The sequence below is a fragment of the Nanorana parkeri genome, unplaced genomic scaffold (assembly GCF_000935625.1).
Source record: "Nanorana parkeri isolate BGI_ZX_2015 unplaced genomic scaffold, ASM93562v1 scaffold32, whole genome shotgun sequence".
Taxonomy (NCBI): Eukaryota; Metazoa; Chordata; class Amphibia; order Anura; family Dicroglossidae; genus Nanorana; species Nanorana parkeri.
Genome location: NW_017306300.1, coordinates 1,056,015 through 1,076,530, shown reverse-complemented (window position 1 = coordinate 1,076,530; position 20,516 = coordinate 1,056,015). Strand labels below are relative to the sequence as shown.

At 38.6% G+C, this 20,516-nt stretch overlaps 1 protein-coding gene across 1 annotated transcript; it reads right to left on the bottom strand.

Moving 5' to 3' along the window:
• Nucleotides 1-6,123: 6,123 nt before the first annotated feature.
• DKK1 (dickkopf WNT signaling pathway inhibitor 1) lies at nt 6,124-8,540 on the bottom strand. The gene is made up of 4 exons (XM_018568588.1): nt 8,329-8,540; nt 7,906-8,059; nt 6,926-7,078; nt 6,124-6,674 (listed from the first exon to the last, which is right to left on the bottom strand). Exons 1-4 carry the CDS (start codon nt 8,536-8,538, stop codon nt 6,418-6,420), a joined length of 774 nt encoding a protein of 257 aa, XP_018424090.1. The 5' UTR covers nt 8,539-8,540; the 3' UTR covers nt 6,124-6,417.
• Nucleotides 8,541-20,516: the final 11,976 nt, after the last annotated feature.

Here is a 20,516-nt window from a genome sequence, read left to right as displayed (position 1 = left end):
CCTGCCTCCCCCGCATGTCCCTGTGTTACACCCATATTTAGGATGTACAGTAATAATAACATAGTCACATCTGTAAGAACATGGACAGGGTGAAAAGACTGCAAGATCCAGAGCATTGTATCCACGATCCACTGATTGTGTTTGCAATGCTTCACTGGCTCCTATACAAAAAATAATGAATGTGAATGTATTCTTTTATGAAGAATAAATCCACATATTTTCCTGCTGGGCCTTCTGCTAAGACACCTTCCACATTATCTGCTTTCTCAGAATCTCCCTATCTGTTTTCTACTGTTCCCACTGCTCACGTAGCCTCATCTGAGTCTTATGTTCTCTGCTGCAGCTGCCCTGACTCCTGTAGCTTTCTCTGAGTCCTCCCAAAGTGGAGACTACCTTTCTATGTCCCGATGCGTACATACTCACTTTATATATCTTGTTTATATATCCTGCCAGGCAAACTGTGCATGTGAGGGGCAGGCTTTATTCTTGGCTCATTGAAGGTCCTTTTAAAAGACACTGTTGGCAGACCATTCATTTCAACAAAAATCTTCCCAAAAGATTATATGTGCACTTAACATATTCTAAACAGGTAATTTACCTGTACTGGGTGCCATCAACTTTGATGTGAAGTCAGCATCCCTAGCATATTCAGGGCTGTCAGGTGAAACTCTGTAGTATTCCTCTTCATTCCACCCCTGGGCAGCTACATAAAAGGAGGTGACGGTAGGGGTGGAGGACCAAGGATAGCACACAGAGTAACTACCAGAAGAGTAGAAGGCTATGATTTTTAAGAAGGGAGGGACTGTGTTAGGGAATAGACTAGTCAATTTTTGTAGCAAATAGAAAAGCCACATTTCAAGTGAATAGAAAATATTTATTCAGTGCAGTTGGTAAATCTTTAAAAGAGCAATAGAGTTCACATGTACCTTTCAGTTTCTCCCTGCAAGCAGCAGTATAAAGCATCCCATAGTAAACAATAAAATACACATACTTCAACCCCAGAGAGTTTTCTCTGTTGTAAAAAGGAAGTGGGTAGGTTAAAAAAAGTTGCCTTAGCAATCAGTAGATTATGTCCACCTGCATTCATTGAGATACCTAACACCCTATTAGTCTACAATATTACATACTTACATAGTATTTGAGGTTGAATAAAGACCCAGGTCCATCGAGTTCAGCCTGTGTGTGTCTGTGTGTGTAGTGTGTGTATGTGTGTTTGTGTTCCTGTGTGAACTTAGGTTTAGGAGTACCTGTACCCCTGTATGTTACGGTCTCTTAGGACGGTATCTAATTGATTTTTGAATGATTCAATACTCTCTGCTGATACCACTGCTCGTGACAGAGAGTTCCAAAATTTAACCGCTCTTTTTTTGTAACTTTCATTAGCATGTGATCAGTTCTTTCACGCAAGCTTTGCAAAGGGGGCTCTTTAGGCCAACTGACGACTAAGGTCATGCAGACCAGCAAAGTGGTACTCTTGCAACACAACTCAAATTGCAACCAAACACACTCAGTACATCACACAATGCTTTTTTTTTACATTTGGCACACTATAAACATATACCGGTACTCCATATTCACTACATAGCACCATTCATTACCATACAATCAACTGCCAGGTATGCAGAATTGGATATAGCTGTGCCACACTACAGAGTGTTCATGTTCTTCATAATATTAAGAAACTGACCTAAAATCATGATTTTGTAGTGCTTTAGAAAAAATGTGACCTGTCCCTTTAAGAAAAAGTATCGGTAATTGGTATCAGCGAGTACTTGAAAAAAAGTATCGGTACTCGTACTCGGCCTTAAAAAAGTGGTATCAGTGCATCCCTAAACGCTACCCATCATATAACTTGTCACACTCAGTACAACGCACACCATTTCTCTCAGAATATTGAAGTGTGCAAATGCTGATTCAAATTAGTCTTGGGAAATTAAATTTCATTAGTGATACAGCCATCAAAGAGAGAGGGGGGTTGCACAGCACAGATTTAAAAAGCAGATCACCCCCCTACATGTGAGGAATGCTCTGGATCCTGCCTGCAATGAGTTTATCAAGATGAAGATACAATGATCAACCTTCCTGATTTTCAAAAATGTGCAGTGTGTGTTTGATAACATTAGCTTTTCCATGATTGGTTTAATTTGTTGTCTGTAACTGCACATTGAATCCCTCATACACAAATGGATATAAAGGAATTCAGTCCCATGCAAAAGTAGACATCCCTGTATTCTATCATTGCATGGATCACCTAATGTATAAAAGCTGGTAGTGATTATAAGTGTTGTTGTTGCACAGAGAGTTGTTTTAATGTTTTGCTATGTAGTAAATGCTTACTAGCAGGGCCGGATTAACATAGGGGCAGGTGGAGCTTCCGCTTCAGGCCCGACCCTGCAAATTGGCCCAGGTGAGCCGAGCCTACACGGAGTTGCAGCCGGGCCGAGCTGACCCTAATTGCGGCTGGTCCGAGCTGTCCAGGTTTGCGGCCGGGTCAAGCTGACCATGCAGCCGCGGCCCTCTATTCAGGCATATCAGAGGGCCTTCTAATGTGCCTGAGCAGAAAGTCGCATCTGCTGCATTTGCAGTCGCCAATCTCTCTGACCCCGCCCCCCAGAGCCCGCACTTTTCCCCGGAGAGAGGCATTATTTGTTCCCTGTACAGGGGTTTGTTAGTACAGTGATTTAATACCGTGTATAGTATACTTATAAACATGTTTTAGCTAGGGAGCACTTTTATAGATTTTCAGAGTGAAGATGTTCCCCTGAGTATTAATGGAATCAAGCAAGGTTGAAGCAGCTTGAGATGACCACGTAAAACAGCTACTGGGTTTAATGTTTGAAAGCGTCTGTGAGTAGAAATGTCTGTGGTGCAGACAGTCAGCTTTTTCATTTAAATTCCAACTAACAGTAGGAATGAAAGTGAGAACATACTTTTCTGCTGTGTCAGTGCTGACACTTTTCCAAATACTTTATATTAGCCGACCTCACTTTGCTAATTGCAAAGATTTTTGAACCTTTTATTTGAAATGCTGATCTATGGTAGGGAGTTGATCCTTTTAGCTGAGTATGAACATACCATGCTGGACAACAATTTAATGACATCAAAGCTAATCAGGCCTAAAAGTCAAATATGGGTAATATTTTATTAAACATCTCCATCACTATTATAATTAAGATCGAATATGGAATTCCCAATCCTTCAGTTTCCATGGGCCAAATGTTTCCTGTCTTTTTGTTCAGCCTCAATATGTCAGAACGTAGTAGGACTTTACCAGGACAATAATGCATCACATATAATGTAATAAGAGCTAGCCTTGATCTCTTCATCTACATGAGTTTTGTGGTCAAATCAGGATGATATAGTGGTGAGCGTAAGCATAGATATATTGTGGGGGCTGTAGCGTCCTGCAGCAACTAAATGTCATTATTTATTTAATTTAAATAGCATGATGCAAACTGCTTATAATCTGACATGTTAAACTTTTTAGCCCTATGTCACAAATAAATAAATGGTCTATGTTTATTGGAAGACCAGAATGCTGTTTTGTTTAAAAAAAAAAAAAAAATCCTTCCACCTGCTTCAGGCACTAAAATATCCCTAAGCTATAGAACTTTTAAGGTCTTGCATGTCACGGTGACCCTTGATTCTAACAGATCAAATGACGCTACTCACTCAGAAACTGCTCCCTGTCTTTCTCTTCATCGGAAATATCTTTGTCAATGTGAAAAAGATGGTTTTCTGTTTCCTTTTTCCCTATTGTAGTTTTCTGTGTTTACAGCCTTAGATGATCTTAGAGGCTGAAGCAAGTGAGAGCAGCTTCCTGAAGATGACAAAAGCTCACAAGGAGCACAGACAGAAGGGGAGGGTGTTATGTGCAATACCTGTATGATCGACCATTGACAAAAGATAGTGGCATATCACATCCTGTCCTTTGAAAGCTACCCCTCTTTGAATTCTGGACACTTTTCTGCTTTGTGCCTCCAGGAGAACTTTTGGAGGCTCTTGCACAGACACAATAAACCTTGGGGTTCCAGCTGTGGAAGGCTATAGACTGCACCATGAAATCTCTAGCAGATATTTTTGGGGCTGACAGGACATTTTTTGAAATCACAAGCTACATATTAAGAGAATGTTCACACAGATGCTGGATGCAAAGATTGGACGCCTGTGTTATTTCAGGAAGCATCCAATCTGCACTGCTATCACTTCCCTAGTTAAGTCATTGATGTGTCCATTGCTGGCCAAATGTTAATCTTCAGAGTAGCACATTACAGCACAAAGACCACTGAACACAGATGTGTACGGAGTCTTTTCGCTTGTCCTTTTTTATACCTGGTGTCACTCTTGTTGTCTATGTGAAGATTACTTTTGTGCCTTTAATGTATCTTTTAGATTGTAAGCTCTTGAATTGTAGTGTAATTGTAATGTCTTCCTTATATTGTAAAGCGCTATGTAAACTGTTGGCGCTATATAAATCCTGTATAATAATCGTTTCTAAATGGGCATGGATTAAAAACTGTACTGAAAGCTTGATTGGTGGTCATGGGTAGTTCTCTAGTTTTTAGTATTAAGATACATAAGACATAAGTATTAAGATACATAAGATACATTTCTGTTAATAGTTAAGGCACTTGAATGCATTTTTAAGGTTTAACTCCTGAGTTTAGTGTCACTTTAACATATTATCCCCTTCCTATCTGCATTCAGACCCTTTTTCTGTAAAAAGGTAAAAGGCGATCTTTAGCCTTTTCTAGTAGTTAATTATATTAGTTCAGCGAAGCAAGAATGTCTCCTTAAGCCCCCATTTAGCATATATAATGTTTGTGTTTCCCGCACAGTTTTTCCTGTGGAAGACCGCACAGCACTAAAACGCTAAAATCTTTACAACTGCACGGATTTTGCTCATTCGGACGTGTGGAATCCGCCCCTGAAATCGCGCTTGGAGTATTTTGCATGCGGTCCCTGCAATAGTCTGAACAATACACATTAAAATGCATTATTTTTTTATGTTCAGAGCAGTTTTGCGCATATTCGTACGGCCGACTATATCACAGAAAACCGATCATGTGTGAATGGAACCTCAAAGCAGAAGTGAGAAAGGGGATGTATGGCTCATAGTAACCATATATTTAGTTCCTTATCTTAATTTTCAAACCTGTGTTTCAAAATGGCCCCTGAAATTAAATCTCCGTATATATTTAACATATCCACATTTATTTAATGTGTATTAATTACAGAAGTACCTAAGACAGACCTGTGGAAGTGTTTGACTTGATAAATTGGAGCAGAGTCTAAATTACTTTATAAAAGTCCTCAAAATTCTAGCTGCTTGGCTGCCATTCTGTTGCGTTCACTTCAAGACTTTGAGCCATTAATCAAAAACAAATGTAATGGTATGTAATCCTGACATTTTCTGACTGACATTTTACATGCGTGTTCCTGGTCTGTGTCTCACAAGTGGGCAAACCAGAGAGAGTCAGCCAACTAAGCTTATTGGAAGATAGTCAATAATGGCAGTCCACATTTTTCTGTCATGACAGTTATATATAATAAATCAAGAGAAATACAGGCTTGCCTTTGTTGAACTCCTTCTGAAAATACTAGTTGCCTGGTTGTTATGCTTTCCGAGTGAGTGGCTCGAAATAAGCATGCAGATTAGGAAGGTCAGATAAGAAGGTCAGAATTCCTTATCTGCAGATTTGTTACATATCACTGACCCAAACTAAAAATTGCAGATGGTTGTTAAGTATGATATTCAGACTACTGGCATTATCAGAAGGAGAGGATCGCAACAGCAGGCTCTGCTTCTCATGACCGACGTTCTTTAACATTAAAAGTGCAAATTCTTTATGTACTTGCAATGATATATAAGGTAACACCCATGATATAATTTGATGAGAATTATTTGCCAAACCTTTAGAGAAACAGCAAGAAAATGACATTGGTGGTAGATATCTGTAACAAATATGAATTGCTTCATTATCTAGGAATCACAAGAGAAGTAGCTTTCACTTTCAACATATTTTATTTAAAATAAAGATGAAGACATTCTATGACATCAATCATGATGAAGACATTATATGACATCAATCATATGTACCATGTAAAAGGGGAAAAGGGATATGCATCTACATGTATGCAGTGAAAGTAAAAATGGGAGAGACATTTAGAAACTCTTATTATTTATAAATATATACAACTGAAAGTTGTGTTTGTATTTACAACACAGTAATTTACTGCAAACACTGTAAATAAAGTGCAGTTTCATAAAAAGAAACCATTCATGTGACCCTGGACCAGAGATGATAGCCAGAGTATGCAATGTAAACTGTGTTATTGAACAGAATTACATCCAAAGAGCAAAACGGCTGTGAAGCAGAGTCCTTGCTTAAGTTAGTACCAAGTCCAGTGAGTCGTTCAGTGCCTCTGACATGTATGAAGTCTGGAGGTTTTAGGCACAGTTGTGAATTCTCCCTTCTGTAACTTGCAGGACAACCCTGCTCCACAGTGACAACGCTGGAAGATCTCCAGGCCATGTGACCCCTTTCTTCTGTGCTTAGTGCACACTTGACCTTCTTCAAGGACAGGCTTGCAGATCTTTGACCAAAAATGACGAGCACAGCACAGTCCTGGGCCACAGTCGCTGGACCTGAGGCATACATCACCATCACGACCTGGACGGGAAGAGAAAAGAGACATTCAATATAAGTATGCCTGCTGGGTTATTTCCACTGTCAACCCAAGACCTAAGCTGCAGTATTATCTCCTGCGAAATGGGAAATGCGTGCTACAAAGAGTACCTGTTTTACTTTAAGGTGAGCACAGCTATCTTAGCTAGCCAATTAGAAGTGGATTATCAGATGGTACTGCAAACATAGTTGGCATCATTCATTAGTATTCTAATATTCGTGAAACACTAACTTACCTTTAAAGGGTTGAATTCCAGATGGGGATGTGGTGAATTTGGTGTTTGTATCAACAGTAGCGTGTTCATTATGGTAGGTTTCCATGATGGTCTCCTCTTGGTAACCAAGCTGTGAGAAGCGGTCCTGCTCCTGCTCCACTGGCACACAGATACCTGTAAGGCAAGCAGGGCATGTCTTAGCACAAGGGTGTGAAGTGTGAGCCATTAGTAGAAAAACAATGCAGTCAGTATAGAGATAATTACTATAGACACCTGTAAAACCCATCCCATCACAAAGCAATCACCTAGTTACACTTCATACAAAGTAAGACAATGTACTTTATGTGTCTACATAATGGGGTACTAAAGAGCACAGGCACAATAGGGGGGCCATATGGCCAGCAACACAGCTTCAAACAGGGCGGTAGGAAGAAAATTAGCAATTGTCATGGAAAGTGACCCTTTGGTGGGCATGTTGAAATGCAGAAAGCCCAGTTGCAGTTTTCTTTGAGCTTTACAAATAGTTTGTTCTAATCCTCAAAGGAAAAGCACCATTCCCCGATGTTAGGAAGAATGGCCCACTTAGATTTACAGCTAGAGACAATGCATTATTCATTGGGCTCGGAAAATCCCTTTACATATCAAACGGGCTTATTTGAACCTAAATTAGGGAGCTGTTCTTCTTTTGAACGCTGAAATGAGCAGTTGTGTTTAGTACACAAGCCTGTTTATGTTGTTACATTATTATGTATGACACTCTGCTGTAAGTGGTTCCACAAGGGGCATTTAAATCAACACTTCTTGCTCTAAGTTATCAATGTGAAGTCTAATGACTTGCTGGCACTTGTTCCATTAACAGTAATAGTTAGTGACATGTGATTATTATTGGAATGAATGGAGGGTTCCAATCTGACATTGTAGCCCATAGCCCTGACTCTGTAAGTCAGGATCTGGATGACAGTGGTGGTGATGTGGACCTGGGTGGCTTGTGCTCTACTTACCATTGCTACAGTAGTTTCCCATGCAACACATGGCATCACGCAGACAGCGCTTCCTACGTTTCCTGCATGCCAGACACACCATGGAGTTCCCACTTTTGGAGCTGTGACAGAACTCATCCAGAGCACAGTCATCATCCTCTGTGCATGTGTAAAGCTGAGAGATAAAAGCAGCACATCAGTATAAAAGTCATGGACATGAGAGCTAATCATAGGTGGGCATCACAACTAGAATCAGACTACATCTCATGATCAAACAAGAGATATCAAATGTTATGGTAGTAAAGACACTGCTGGTTACAATGTATCTTTCTATAAACTGTCTCACGATCCATTTAACTAGGCTGTTGCATGTCACGATGACTGCAATATAGATTCAGACACCAAAAAAAGGACATAATTGCAAGAAGAATGTTGTCTACTCACCGGGTAAGCATCAAAGGACTGGTACTTGTTAGCCATGTCATAGAAAGAGTCCGGACTGACACTGACTGGGTAGTAGCCCATGGGCTGCCCTGCAGGTGCCGCAGGGACGTTCTTGATGGAGTTGGAGTTTGAGTTAGCCTTCATGACATAGGTAGAGGCTCCGTGTATGAGAGTGGAACACAGCGTTGCCAGGGACAACAGTATCCTCATCACCGCACGATGCATAGCCAGCCAGAAAAGTGCCGCTGTCAGTGGAGCTTGTGATGTGTACGCACAGCGGTTGTCACACGGGGAGAGCAGTAAATCCTACGAGTCAGCTTGAGTGCTTCGGTCCCGACTTTCTGAAGATGCTCCAGAGTCCTGGGTGCTCTACTTATACTGCTCGCCTTGTTTGCACACACGCCCCTAACACAGGACAACAAAGGCAAGGGATGGGATTTCAAAGCTGTGGGATTTATGACGCTCCAGCCATGTCTAAATCACAGGGCAGACTGGCAGCCAGGGATTTCACAATCATTGTAATTAGCAATTAATTTTTTGAAGATCACACAGGTCAGCCTGCAGGGGATGAATTGCAAAATAACAGAAGAGGAAATGGGTTCCTCAAATTCCTCAATTACATCTTGATATATCGTGTGTATGTATTGTGTGTGTGTGTGTGTGTGTGTGTGTGTCTCCCAATTTTTTTTTACTGATTCCTGGAAATGTTTTCAATTTTTCTCTAATTTTCGCTATTTTTAAAAAACTATTTGTAGCTTTTATTTCATCATTGCTACTTTATAACTGCAACATTGTAATACCTTCATACATGCGTGTAAACATGGACACAATCAGTACCTTTTTGTTTTCTAGACTTCTGTGATAACAAGATGCTACTTTATAACTGCAACATTGTAATATCTTTATGCATGTAAACATGTAAGCCTGGACACATACATGACCTATGTTTCTATATTTCTATGTTAACAAGATGCTACTTTATAACTGCAACATTGTAGTATCTTTATACATGTAAACCTGGACACATACCTGGACACATACATGTGTTTCTATATTTCTATGATAACTAGATGCTACTTTATAACTGCAACATTGTAATAACTTTATATGTGTAAACCTGGACACATACATGACCTGTGTTTCTAGATTTCTATGATAACAAGATGCTACTTAATAACTGCAACATTGTAATAACTTTATGTAAACACAGACACTACCTGTGTTTTTGTTTCTATTATAAGAATTAGCACATTTCTTGATTATTTAATCAAGAAATGTGCATATTGTTATCATATAAACAAAAACCAGGTAGTGTATGTGTTTATTTTCAGGCACAACTCATCATAAAACAATAAAGGGATTTGTAAGGGATTTTTCTTCCTTGAGAGATTGTAAAATAACTAAAATCAGCAAGTTACAGTCAGGTGCCTACATTTAAAATGATATAGGTGTCAGTGGAAAGCAGATTAATTTTGCCTTTGCCATAATTTTTTAAGTAGGTCACATGTTTATATTTATTCATCCTGCAATATTTTATGTTCAAAGAAGTGTGTTTAGAAGAGATCTGAAATATTTTTAAAGCCAGTGGTTCTTTAATATTAATCCCCAGTTTGGCTAAGTGTGCAGAACACAAGCACATAAAAAGTAATGAAGAGGATCTATGTGCTCTGCAGCAGCAGAATTAATTTACCTGGATCAGTAAATGATGTCTTAACTGGTGCTTTATCTCCAACTAGCGGTGACTTTTCAGTACTGCCTTTTAGTAAGAGATCCCAGAACTGTTTGTCCACATATTCTCCAATATCTGCAATATTGAACATGTGAAGGTGACTACTCACTTATATGCCTTATGAATTCTACTTGTACAACTTGTAAACAGATGTTCACAGTAGTAGTATTTTCTTGTGCGCGCTTGGGCTAAAATGCAAGATAAAGCATTGCCCACTGTGACTGCCCAGATGCTAAGGAACTGCAAGTCAAAGCATGCCCTGTTATTGAGAGTTTCAAAAGTCAACACACATTTAGAAAAAAAAAGGGGCTTTTGTTTGTGGAGCGTCCTTTGTTTTAATTGGAGGATCATTACACAGTGATGAAATGTTTTAGATTTGAGGTCTACAACAATGCACAGTGTCTGGTACTACAAAAAAGTCATTTGAAGCTTGGGTGCCACGTTAAGTCATTTCACATCAAGGTGGCTCTAGGATACCGCCAGTAATTGTTACTGTGGAATGAAGAGGAGATGCTAAAGACACACGGCTCCATTTAATGTCAACAACATACAAACACACAATTGCTCCTATTTATCAGATGTTGAGATGTTTTTTGAGGTTATTACTTTTTGAACAAGACAGGGTTTATTTCGACACTTCAAAAAGCTGTCGCAATGAAATTTTTTGCATTCTCTGTCTATAACCTCAAATTTGAGTCATTATCCAGGCACCGAATTGCATGATCTCTCAGGCCAGGAGAAATGTGCAGTCAACGTTATTAGTCCTTTTTTTCAGACAAGGCAGCAGAGTGTTACAAAGCACAGGACGCCACATACTTCAAAAGATTAAATTACAGTAGCTAATGTATTCTTTCATTCTTCAGCATACGTAATAGCCAGGTAGAAAAGGAACTCTCTGCTCACAATAATGGCCATTTGATTGAAAGCCCTTTTGCTGCAAATCTTTGTGATCAAAGATTTCGAAGTCTCACTATTTAATGGGATTATATTGATTATATCATTAGAATAAAAGCAGTCAGTTTCTGAGCAAAAGATATTGAGGTGGTTCAGTAAGATATTTGCCACACATTTCTGGTGTATGTAATCAGAAGCCATGCATTCATGAAAACCCTGCAACATCCACATTGGTATTTCCGACACGTGTGACAAATTCAAGTAGTTCTTATTTGCAACACTTTACTGTACGGGACAAACTCATAAAGAAATCACATGGGTGATAAGGAAACTGAGGCAAATAAGACTTCTTAAACTGTTGCTTGTTGCATGTGTGATTATTGCATTGAGACAATTCTGAGAAATAAAATTGTCTTTAAGTTCTCTGGATCTGATCTATGATATATTTCCATCACTTTCCCAACTTCTCCAAATAGTTTCTCTGCCTGTAAAACTCCACCACTTTGTAGGAAAGATGCTTGCAGCAGTTCTGTCAGAGTTGCGGCAGATTGCGGCTCTTTATGAATTTCAGGGATTGCCACTCTATTATCACATAATATGTAATATAGTCAGGGGCCCTTCTAAGTGTTTTAATAAATATCAAACACAGAGCAATAGTTTTCATATTCTGAGGCGCAGTGTTTTAATATTGCTGAGCTTCGCAGATCATGCCCTCTACAGGAAAATCATAAGATGACATGAAAGCATGAAGATAGATTGTAAAAAGTGCCTGCTCAACATGCAGCGTTGTGACCAGTGTAGATAATAAGAGAGATGCCCGAAATAGAACCTCAGAGATGAAGATAGGTCACCAGCACTCCAAAACACAAAGTAAATATTGTAAAAATTGCCAACATTTCGGGGCCATGTAGGGTCCCTTCCTCAAGGGGACACAGTGATGTAGGTGGAGGGGACCCGACAGCATACCTCATCCCGCCAGGTGAATGTCCCCTCCTCTCTCTGCCAGCGACCATCACCAAGATGGCCGTCGGCAGGCATCAATCATATGGCCGCACATGTCACCCGATATGGAGACCGAATGACACCCGGCCTCGGGACGCCCCTGTGGTATGCATGTCAAACATATAAAAGATATTTCAATAATGTGCTTGTTGGCAAAAAGAACCTTGTATATCTTGTATATGGTTGATATTATTATTACCTATAAGATTGTGGAAAGCTTATTTTATTCATAACTTAAAATATATCTCTAGGCAAAAATATTTCTTTTAGTTATGGAACGGGATGGGAAGGGTTAGGCACTCTGTCAAGTTTTTTTTGCTGCCTGTGTGTCCAGTGGAGATATTAGACCATCTATCTGTATTGATGAGATCAAAAGTGAGGGAAATGCAACATTTTAGATTTGCCCCCAGAACAAGAGCTAAAGGGAAGTCAGCAAGGGAAGGCACAACTGTCTAAAGCTGGCCATACACCTATAGATTTTCTGCAGATTTTTTATAGTCAGATGGAAAAAGTGCAACAGATTCCTCCATCTACGCTAAACTGTGTGTAAGGAGGAATCTCCCACTGGGCCAGGCTTCAGTATCTTGCTAGTCGGCCCCTCTGGCTCTCAAAATACGTGAACAGTTTCTGCATCCAATCAGATTGTTCAGGTTTTTTCAAAGCCAGTGGGATGAGCAAGATACTGAAGTTTGGCCCAGCGGGAGATTCCTCCATCCACACAGTTTAGCGTAGATGGAGATATCTGTTACACTTTTTCCATCTGACTATAACAAATCTGCAGAAAATCTATAGGTGTATGGCCAGCTTTAGTGAGAAATTCCTCTCAGTTTGTGAGATTTCCTCTAACTTCCTGTTGCACGTCTGGGACAGGAAGTGAAGAAAAGTTTCCCCAATAGTACACAGGCAGGAAAAGAATAACTGAGAGGGCTTGTAACCCTTCTGAATTCTACACAAAAAAATCTACATAAAAAAGCTTTGGGTATACAAACACTTTAATCCTACTCCAGAAAACCTAACTTAAAAAGCTGGGAAATGTAGCTATAGCTTTTAATGTTTTACACTTTTTCGCTATATTATCCATAAATTTGTACTTCTGATAGTATATATTTGGTGAAATCTCATCTGTATGTAGAGGAAGATCAACTCAGGCCTGTGCTAAATGCAATGGATTTGTTGTGAAGTGAAGATTTACCCCTTTAAGCATTTTTGTCACATGATACAACCTGACAGTGTTTAATAGCAGAATGAAGCTGCTGAATTGGTTTTGCTTAGGAAATTTGTGTTCTAGTTGGCAAATAATCAGCAGTGTAAAACATCAGGTTTGGTGTCTTTTGTTTAAACCCCCAACTCTATAGAAAGGAATTGTGTGGGGCTCTCGATGCTGATCTGCGTCTGGACACTGAAGTTCATCCAGTAATGGTACTTCCCAGACCCCCACCCTAGGCGACCTGAGTCCACACGTCCTAATTAATGAGTTTAGCAATTGTTTACAATATTTCTATTGTGATGGAGTGTGTTTAGAAAGGACTCAGATGTATATAATATGAAAAAATATATTTATTTGATTTTAAATTCTTGTTGCTTTAAAAGATTCATGCAGTTCAATAAAATATTATTTACAACTTCTCTTGTGGTGATATTCATGTGCAATTCAAAGATACATGTATCTAATTCTATGACTTTTGCTGATTGGTATATTCACAAACCGTATTACATACATTCTCAATACATTCATGTGGATAAGGATATACACATCACACCACAAGAGAAGTTGTAAATAATATTTTATTGAACTGCATGAATCTTTTAAACCAACAAGAATTTAAAATCAAATAAATATATTTCTTCATATTATATACATCTGAGTCCTTTCTAAACACACTCCATCACAATAGAAATATTGTAAACAATTGCTGGACACTGAAGTTATCATTTGAAATTAGCATTACATTGTAACAGCAATCAATGACCCAATCAATTAAATCTGCTATTTAATCAGTTTTCTGAACTGCTTTATGTTCACACATGCATCCCTTTAAAGAGCTAGAAGCTTTCATGTTATCTAATAAATGCATTGTAAAACTTATCATACAAAGCCATATTAGGCAATATGAGACATGTCACTCTTAGCTCAGTCTGTTTCAGGTTTTGCCATCTTATAAAAGATATTTCAATAATGTGCTTGTTGGCAAAAAGAACCTTGTATATCTTGTATATGGTTGATATTATTATTACCTATAAGATTGTGGAAAGCTTATTTTATTCATAACTTAAAATATATCTCTAGGCAAAAATATTTCTTTTAGTTATGGAACGGGATGGGAAGGGTTAGGCACTCTGTCAAGTTTTTTTTGCTGCCTGTGTGTCCAGTGGAGATATTAGACCATCTATCTGTATTGATGAGATCAAAAGTGAGGGAAATGCAACATTTTAGATTTGCCCCCAGAACAAGAGCTAAAGGGAAGTCAGCAAGGGAAGGCACAACTGTCTAAAGCTGGCCATACACCTATAGATTTTCTGCAGATTTTTTATAGTCAGATGGAAAAAGTGCAACAGATTCCTCCATCTACGCTAAACTGTGTGTAAGGAGGAATCTCCCACTGGGCCAGGCTTCAGTATCTTGCTAGTCGGCCCCTCTGGCTCTCAAAATACGTGAACAGTTTCTGCATCCAATCAGATTGTTCAGGTTTTTTCAAAGCCAGTGGGATGAGCAAGATACTGAAGTTTGGCCCAGCGGGAGATTCCTCCATCCACACAGTTTAGCGTAGATGGAGATATCTGTTACACTTTTTCCATCTGACTATAACAAATCTGCAGAAAATCTATAGGTGTATGGCCAGCTTTAGTGAGAAATTCCTCTCAGTTTGTGAGATTTCCTCTAACTTCCTGTTGCACGTCTGGGACAGGAAGTGAAGAAAAGTTTCCCCAATAGTACACAGGCAGGAAAAGAATAACTGAGAGGGCTTGTAACCCTTCTGAATTCTACACAAAAAAATCTACATAAAAAAGCTTTGGGTATACAAACACTTTAATCCTACTCCAGAAAACCTAACTTAAAAAGCTGGGAAATGTAGCTATAGCTTTTAATGTTTTACACTTTTTCGCTATATTATCCATAAATTTGTACTTCTGATAGTATATATTTGGTGAAATCTCATCTGTATGTAGAGGAAGATCAACTCAGGCCTGTGCTAAATGCAATGGATTTGTTGTGAAGTGAAGATTTACCCCTTTAAGCATTTTTGTCACATGATACAACCTGACAGTGTTTAATAGCAGAATGAAGCTGCTGAATTGGTTTTGCTTAGGAAATTTGTGTTCTAGTTGGCAAATAATCAGCAGTGTAAAACATCAGGTTTGGTGTCTTTTGTTTAAACCCCCAACTCTATAGAAAGGAATTGTGTGGGGCTCTCGATGCTGATCTGCGTCTGGACACTGAAGTTCATCCAGTAATGGTACTTCCCAGACCCCCACCCTAGGCGACCTGAGTCCACACGTCCTAATTAATGAGTTTAGCAATTGTTTACAATATTTCTATTGTGATGGAGTGTGTTTAGAAAGGACTCAGATGTATATAATATGAAAAAATATATTTATTTGATTTTAAATTCTTGTTGCTTTAAAAGATTCATGCAGTTCAATAAAATATTATTTACAACTTCTCTTGTGGTGATATTCATGTGCAATTCAAAGATACATGTATCTAATTCTATGACTTTTGCTGATTGGTATATTCACAAACCGTATTACATACATTCTCAATACATTCATGTGGATAAGGATATACACATCACACCACAAGAGAAGTTGTAAATAATATTTTATTGAACTGCATGAATCTTTTAAACCAACAAGAATTTAAAATCAAATAAATATATTTCTTCATATTATATACATCTGAGTCCTTTCTAAACACACTCCATCACAATAGAAATATTGTAAACAATTGCTGGACACTGAAGTTATCATTTGAAATTAGCATTACATTGTAACAGCAATCAATGACCCAATCAATTAAATCTGCTATTTAATCAGTTTTCTGAACTGCTTTATGTTCACACATGCATCCCTTTAAAGAGCTAGAAGCTTTCATTTTATCTAATAAATGCATTGTAAAACTTATCATACAAAGCCATATTAGGCAATATGAGACATGTCACTCTTAGCTCAGTCTGTTTCAGGTTTTGCCATCCACTTTGATAGCTTAAAGCAATCCTGTTATGTCTCTTAAAAAATATGGTCAGATGCCCTTATAATAGAAAAAACTTATCTCTCCAGTGGACTCCGGTGAGTAAATTCTTTGCTCTCTTAAGCTGGCCATACACCTATAGATTATCTGCAGCTTTTCTATGGTCAGATGGAAAAAGTGCAACAGATTCCTCCCTCTGCGCTAAACTGTGTGGATAGAGGAATCTCCTACTGGGCCAAGCTTCAGTATCTTGCTCGTCAGCCCCACTGGCTCTCAAAACACCTGAACAATGCCTGCATCCAATCATAAGGTTCAAGTATTTTGAGAGCAAGCTGGGCCGACTAGCAAGATACTAAAGCTTGGCCCATTGGGAGATTCCTCCATCCACACAGAGGAATCTGTTGCACTTTTTCCATCTTGACCATAGAAAATCTGCAGATAATCTATAGGCATACAGCCAGCTTTACAGAGCTAGGAGCATCACTGCTATTCAGAATTTCTGGTTGTGCCAGATAGCATGTCCCCACAGGGCTTTGTGGTACCTCCCACTGTGTCCTGTAGTGACATAGTTGCCAGCAGGAGAAAAACCATGGAGCCCAGCAGGCAACATTCTACCCAACAAATTCGGAAGTATCGGACGGTAGTGGTGCCCAGGGCTTAGAAGGAAAGTTTTCACTCACCCACCACTACAAAGTTAATATTCTTATATTGTAGGGGGCAGCTGGCTGCAGTTTTTAGAGGTGCAACAGGGTTGCCCAAATAGTATTTTGTAACAATAGTGTCAAATGCCTTTGTTACATAATAATATTTTGTTACATGAGACAAATAGAAGCGGTCATACAAGTCAAGAAGCACTCATACATGTCATCTTGGCTATCATAGTTCACATCCTCCAGGTGTCCAGTATATGTGAACAGTTATCTGTTGTTTTTTTAGGGATCAGAGGCCTCCACTTGGTCGTCTATTGACAGAAGGTCAAAAATTACCTTTCCTGGGTTCTATTCATGCTTGCTTTGCATGCTATGCTTACTTTAAGTTTTCCATGATCAACAATTCCGAGTACATTGGATATATTCTAATTTAGTAGCTAGTAATAAATAATAATAATAATATTAAAAAATAATGTAACTTCTACTGTTAAAGTGTTACAAAACCCAAGGGGTGTGCACAATTTCAAGGCTTTTAGGACATTGTATTTTACAGTCAAGTGGGCCTATATATGAAATTGCCACTTCATAGAAAAGAAGGCAAATCATTTATTTGGCAAGACATTTCATTCAGACACTTTCATGAATACGGATCATTATTACTTAAAAATATAAAAAATAAGTTTTCAAATGGAATCCAATCACTTTGCTCATAACAGTGATGATCAGAACCCGAGGTTGTTTGTCTTAAGGTGGTCATACACTTTGAACAAGCAGGCCACTCACTCGCCGAGAATCATACGATTCCCAGCAGGTTTTCCAGCCTGCTTGTTAGATGGAAGACGTGCGACCGTACAGTAGAAACGGTTGCACGCCTTCCATACACTGTACGATTCTCGTACGATCGCGGGATTTCCCGCGATTCTCGTACGAGAATCGTACAGTGTATGGGCACCTTTAATTGGGTATTACAAATTAAATAACTGAGCATGGTTGAGCATTGAGCAAAATAAGTAATGTGGCATACACACTACAAGGATTTTTTAAATAAGTGATGAAATTGCTATTCTGTAAAATGAGTTTATATTTTACAAATATGATCAATTGCTATTCCAGACACTGTTTTTATTGAACATAAAATGATCTTTTACATATATCCGTATTTGTTGTGAAATATAATACCTCAAAGAGGGAAGGATATGTTTTTTTTTTTTCAAACAGGTTTTTGTTGTAGAGTTTAATATACTGCTGTAATTTAAATAAACTGCGGGAATGTAAATATGTGCTTAGCGTGTTTGATTTTAGGTTACAGCATTAAAGCATTATCACTGCTCTTCAAAAAAGATCCTTGTGTACTTCTGCTATATTTCCTAATTATCTGACGCTTTCATTCAGTGAAATTAACACTCCACTTTGTTAAAACTAACATACATGTGTGTCAAAATAGTTGAAAATCCCAATAAGCCTGCACCCATTGCACTCCATTGAACTAAATTGTAAAGGCATTCTTCTCCCTCACTGGCTAGTCTTTGTTTTCACAGCACATCCCTGCACACTGCACTTTAAAACCAAGCTTGTTTAAGGATTCTCTTTGATGAGCAGAGATCAAACAGCCTGTAGACCCCAGGTCCTAATCAGACTTTGGCAAAGATGGCATTTTCACAAATAGTTAGCTTGCCTGGGTTTTTGCAGGTTTTTAAAGACATTGTACTCAGCACATTCATCTGGTTAAATGTTAGGTAATCCTTACTGTGACTACCGCTTGTCCTAAATCCATTCACACTACAATGGTTGATGTTTCCTTGCAGTGTCATTTCTTGAGCAAACAAACAAACCTCTAAGTTAATTAAATCGGGTGGGGGCAATCATGAAGGGTGGGAGGCTAGGTTAAGCTTTTGTCAAGAGAGAAAAATAAAAGAGAAAGAAACGACAGCCAGTAATGGTTTTACATTTGACATTTATTATTTTTGCCTGTCCAAAGTATCAACATTTGGCTCCATCTTGTGGCATTTCACAATATAACAACTTGCCGTGTGTCAAATATATTTATGAAAAAAGGTAATGAATAAATAAACAAAAAAGGGTTTCCAGTGTCTTCCCAAAATGTGGGGCGCTATGTCTAAAGCTACAAACAAATGTTACGATCTGATTTTAATAATCTTCTTTATATTTACCAACAACTATGTAGTACAAAGATCTACCCAACTGTATATATTGAATTCATTTTTCAGTAGATAGTTGTTGGTAAATCTTGTACAATCAGGTTGTAATGGGTATGAGGCATTTAAGGGTGCTACTGCATAGGAAGTTCTCAGTTATACTGCTATGTAACCAACGATTCTTGGTTTGAAACTACCGCAAGTATATGTTGTCAGGTCCACAGGTAGTTCAGTGTTCATCCAAAGCCATGGCATAATGCCACAATTGATGTTCCTGTGACCAATGTAGATCCATAGATACAAAGCCATGGTAACGTTGTGCAGAACAATGACAATTCTCACACAGGACTGAAGCAAGTCAAGAAATAATCCATGTAGCTAAATCTTATAATGTGTTAGAAATTCATGAGAAAAAAAAAGTTGTCTTTGTTTTCTTTCACATAAACAGATAATTGTTTAGTAGTAGCACACATTTATTGTTGGAGAAAACTCTTTGTGATCAGATGTGTGCGCTTGGCATTATTAGGGCCCATTGCCTTCAGTGTGTTGCAGTTACTTGGGTGTTTTTGATGTGTGACATTGCAATTAAAGTGTGCTGTGTTAAGCATTCCATTCAGAGGTGCACAATGTACTAATACTGGACATGCAGCATGTTTCTCAACACATCTTACAACTCAGAGATGGTCCACATCAGTGTGCTGAGGTTCACTGCAACACAAGTGTGTTGTGTAGGTGCGTTGGGGTGCCATTTAAAAGCAATGGCACCGCAACTCATGGACACTGAGTAAAAAACTAAATTGGGAATTGCATATACCACAGACCCTTCCTAATATTTTGTCTATACCCACTGTGATGGTTTCAGCAATAGTTAACAATATCAAACTTTTTTTCAATAATAAATCCAGAACAACCAAATATACATTGCTCAGCAAAGTATTTCTTTAGATTTTTGTCAGAGCACTTAGTCTTTATGGTTCAGAAGAGCTGGCTCCAATTCTGTCACCTCAACTTCCCTCAACTCCCTTTCTAGTACAAGATCACAAGGGAAAGCTCAGTTTCCAGCAGCTCTCCATCTACTAGCTTGGAGAAGGAAGAAGGGAGAGAGTTGAAGGTAGCAGGAGTAGGAGAGTGGCTTGCCTTGCTGTGCCTGTGTATTTGTAGCCTGTGGAGATGCATACAAGGGCTCCATAGGACCCGACAAGATAAAGGAGCCATTCTAAAACAGGCTATCAGTGCCAGTGCTCAGGAGACCAGCTGATCCTGCAGGAAACTAAAACTTTTATACAGCAAGAAGCTTATTTAATAGACTTGTGCGCCGTCAAAAAATTTGTTTCGTTTCGTTCCGTTTCGGAATATCCGTTATTTCGTATTTCGTAATTCGTATCCGAAACTCAATTTGGATTCGTACGAAATATGAATTTTCGTTAGTTTCAGCACATTTTCGTAACTTTACGAACATTCGTTATGATAAATTTAAAAAGCAAAAATACCTTTGTTAATATTTGAGTCGATGTGGTGGTAGTTGTTTTTTTATCCGAAATACGAATTCCGTTAACGGATTCCGGATC

What these genes read in the sequence shown, in the direction of transcription:
- DKK1 (XM_018568588.1), bottom strand. Translation starts at nt 8,538, where the DNA reads ATGAGGATACTGTTGTCCCTGGCAACGCTGTGTTCCACTCTCATACAC. An exon ending in GGGAAACTACTGTAGCAATG is followed by an intron (nt 7,079 to 7,905) that starts GTAAGTAGAGCA and finishes CTTGCCTTACAG; the next exon opens with GTATCTGTGTGCCAGTGGAG. An exon ending in TGGAATTCAACCCTTTAAAG is followed by an intron (nt 6,675 to 6,925) that starts GTAAGTTAGTGT and finishes CTTCCCGTCCAG; the next exon opens with GTCGTGATGGTGATGTATGC.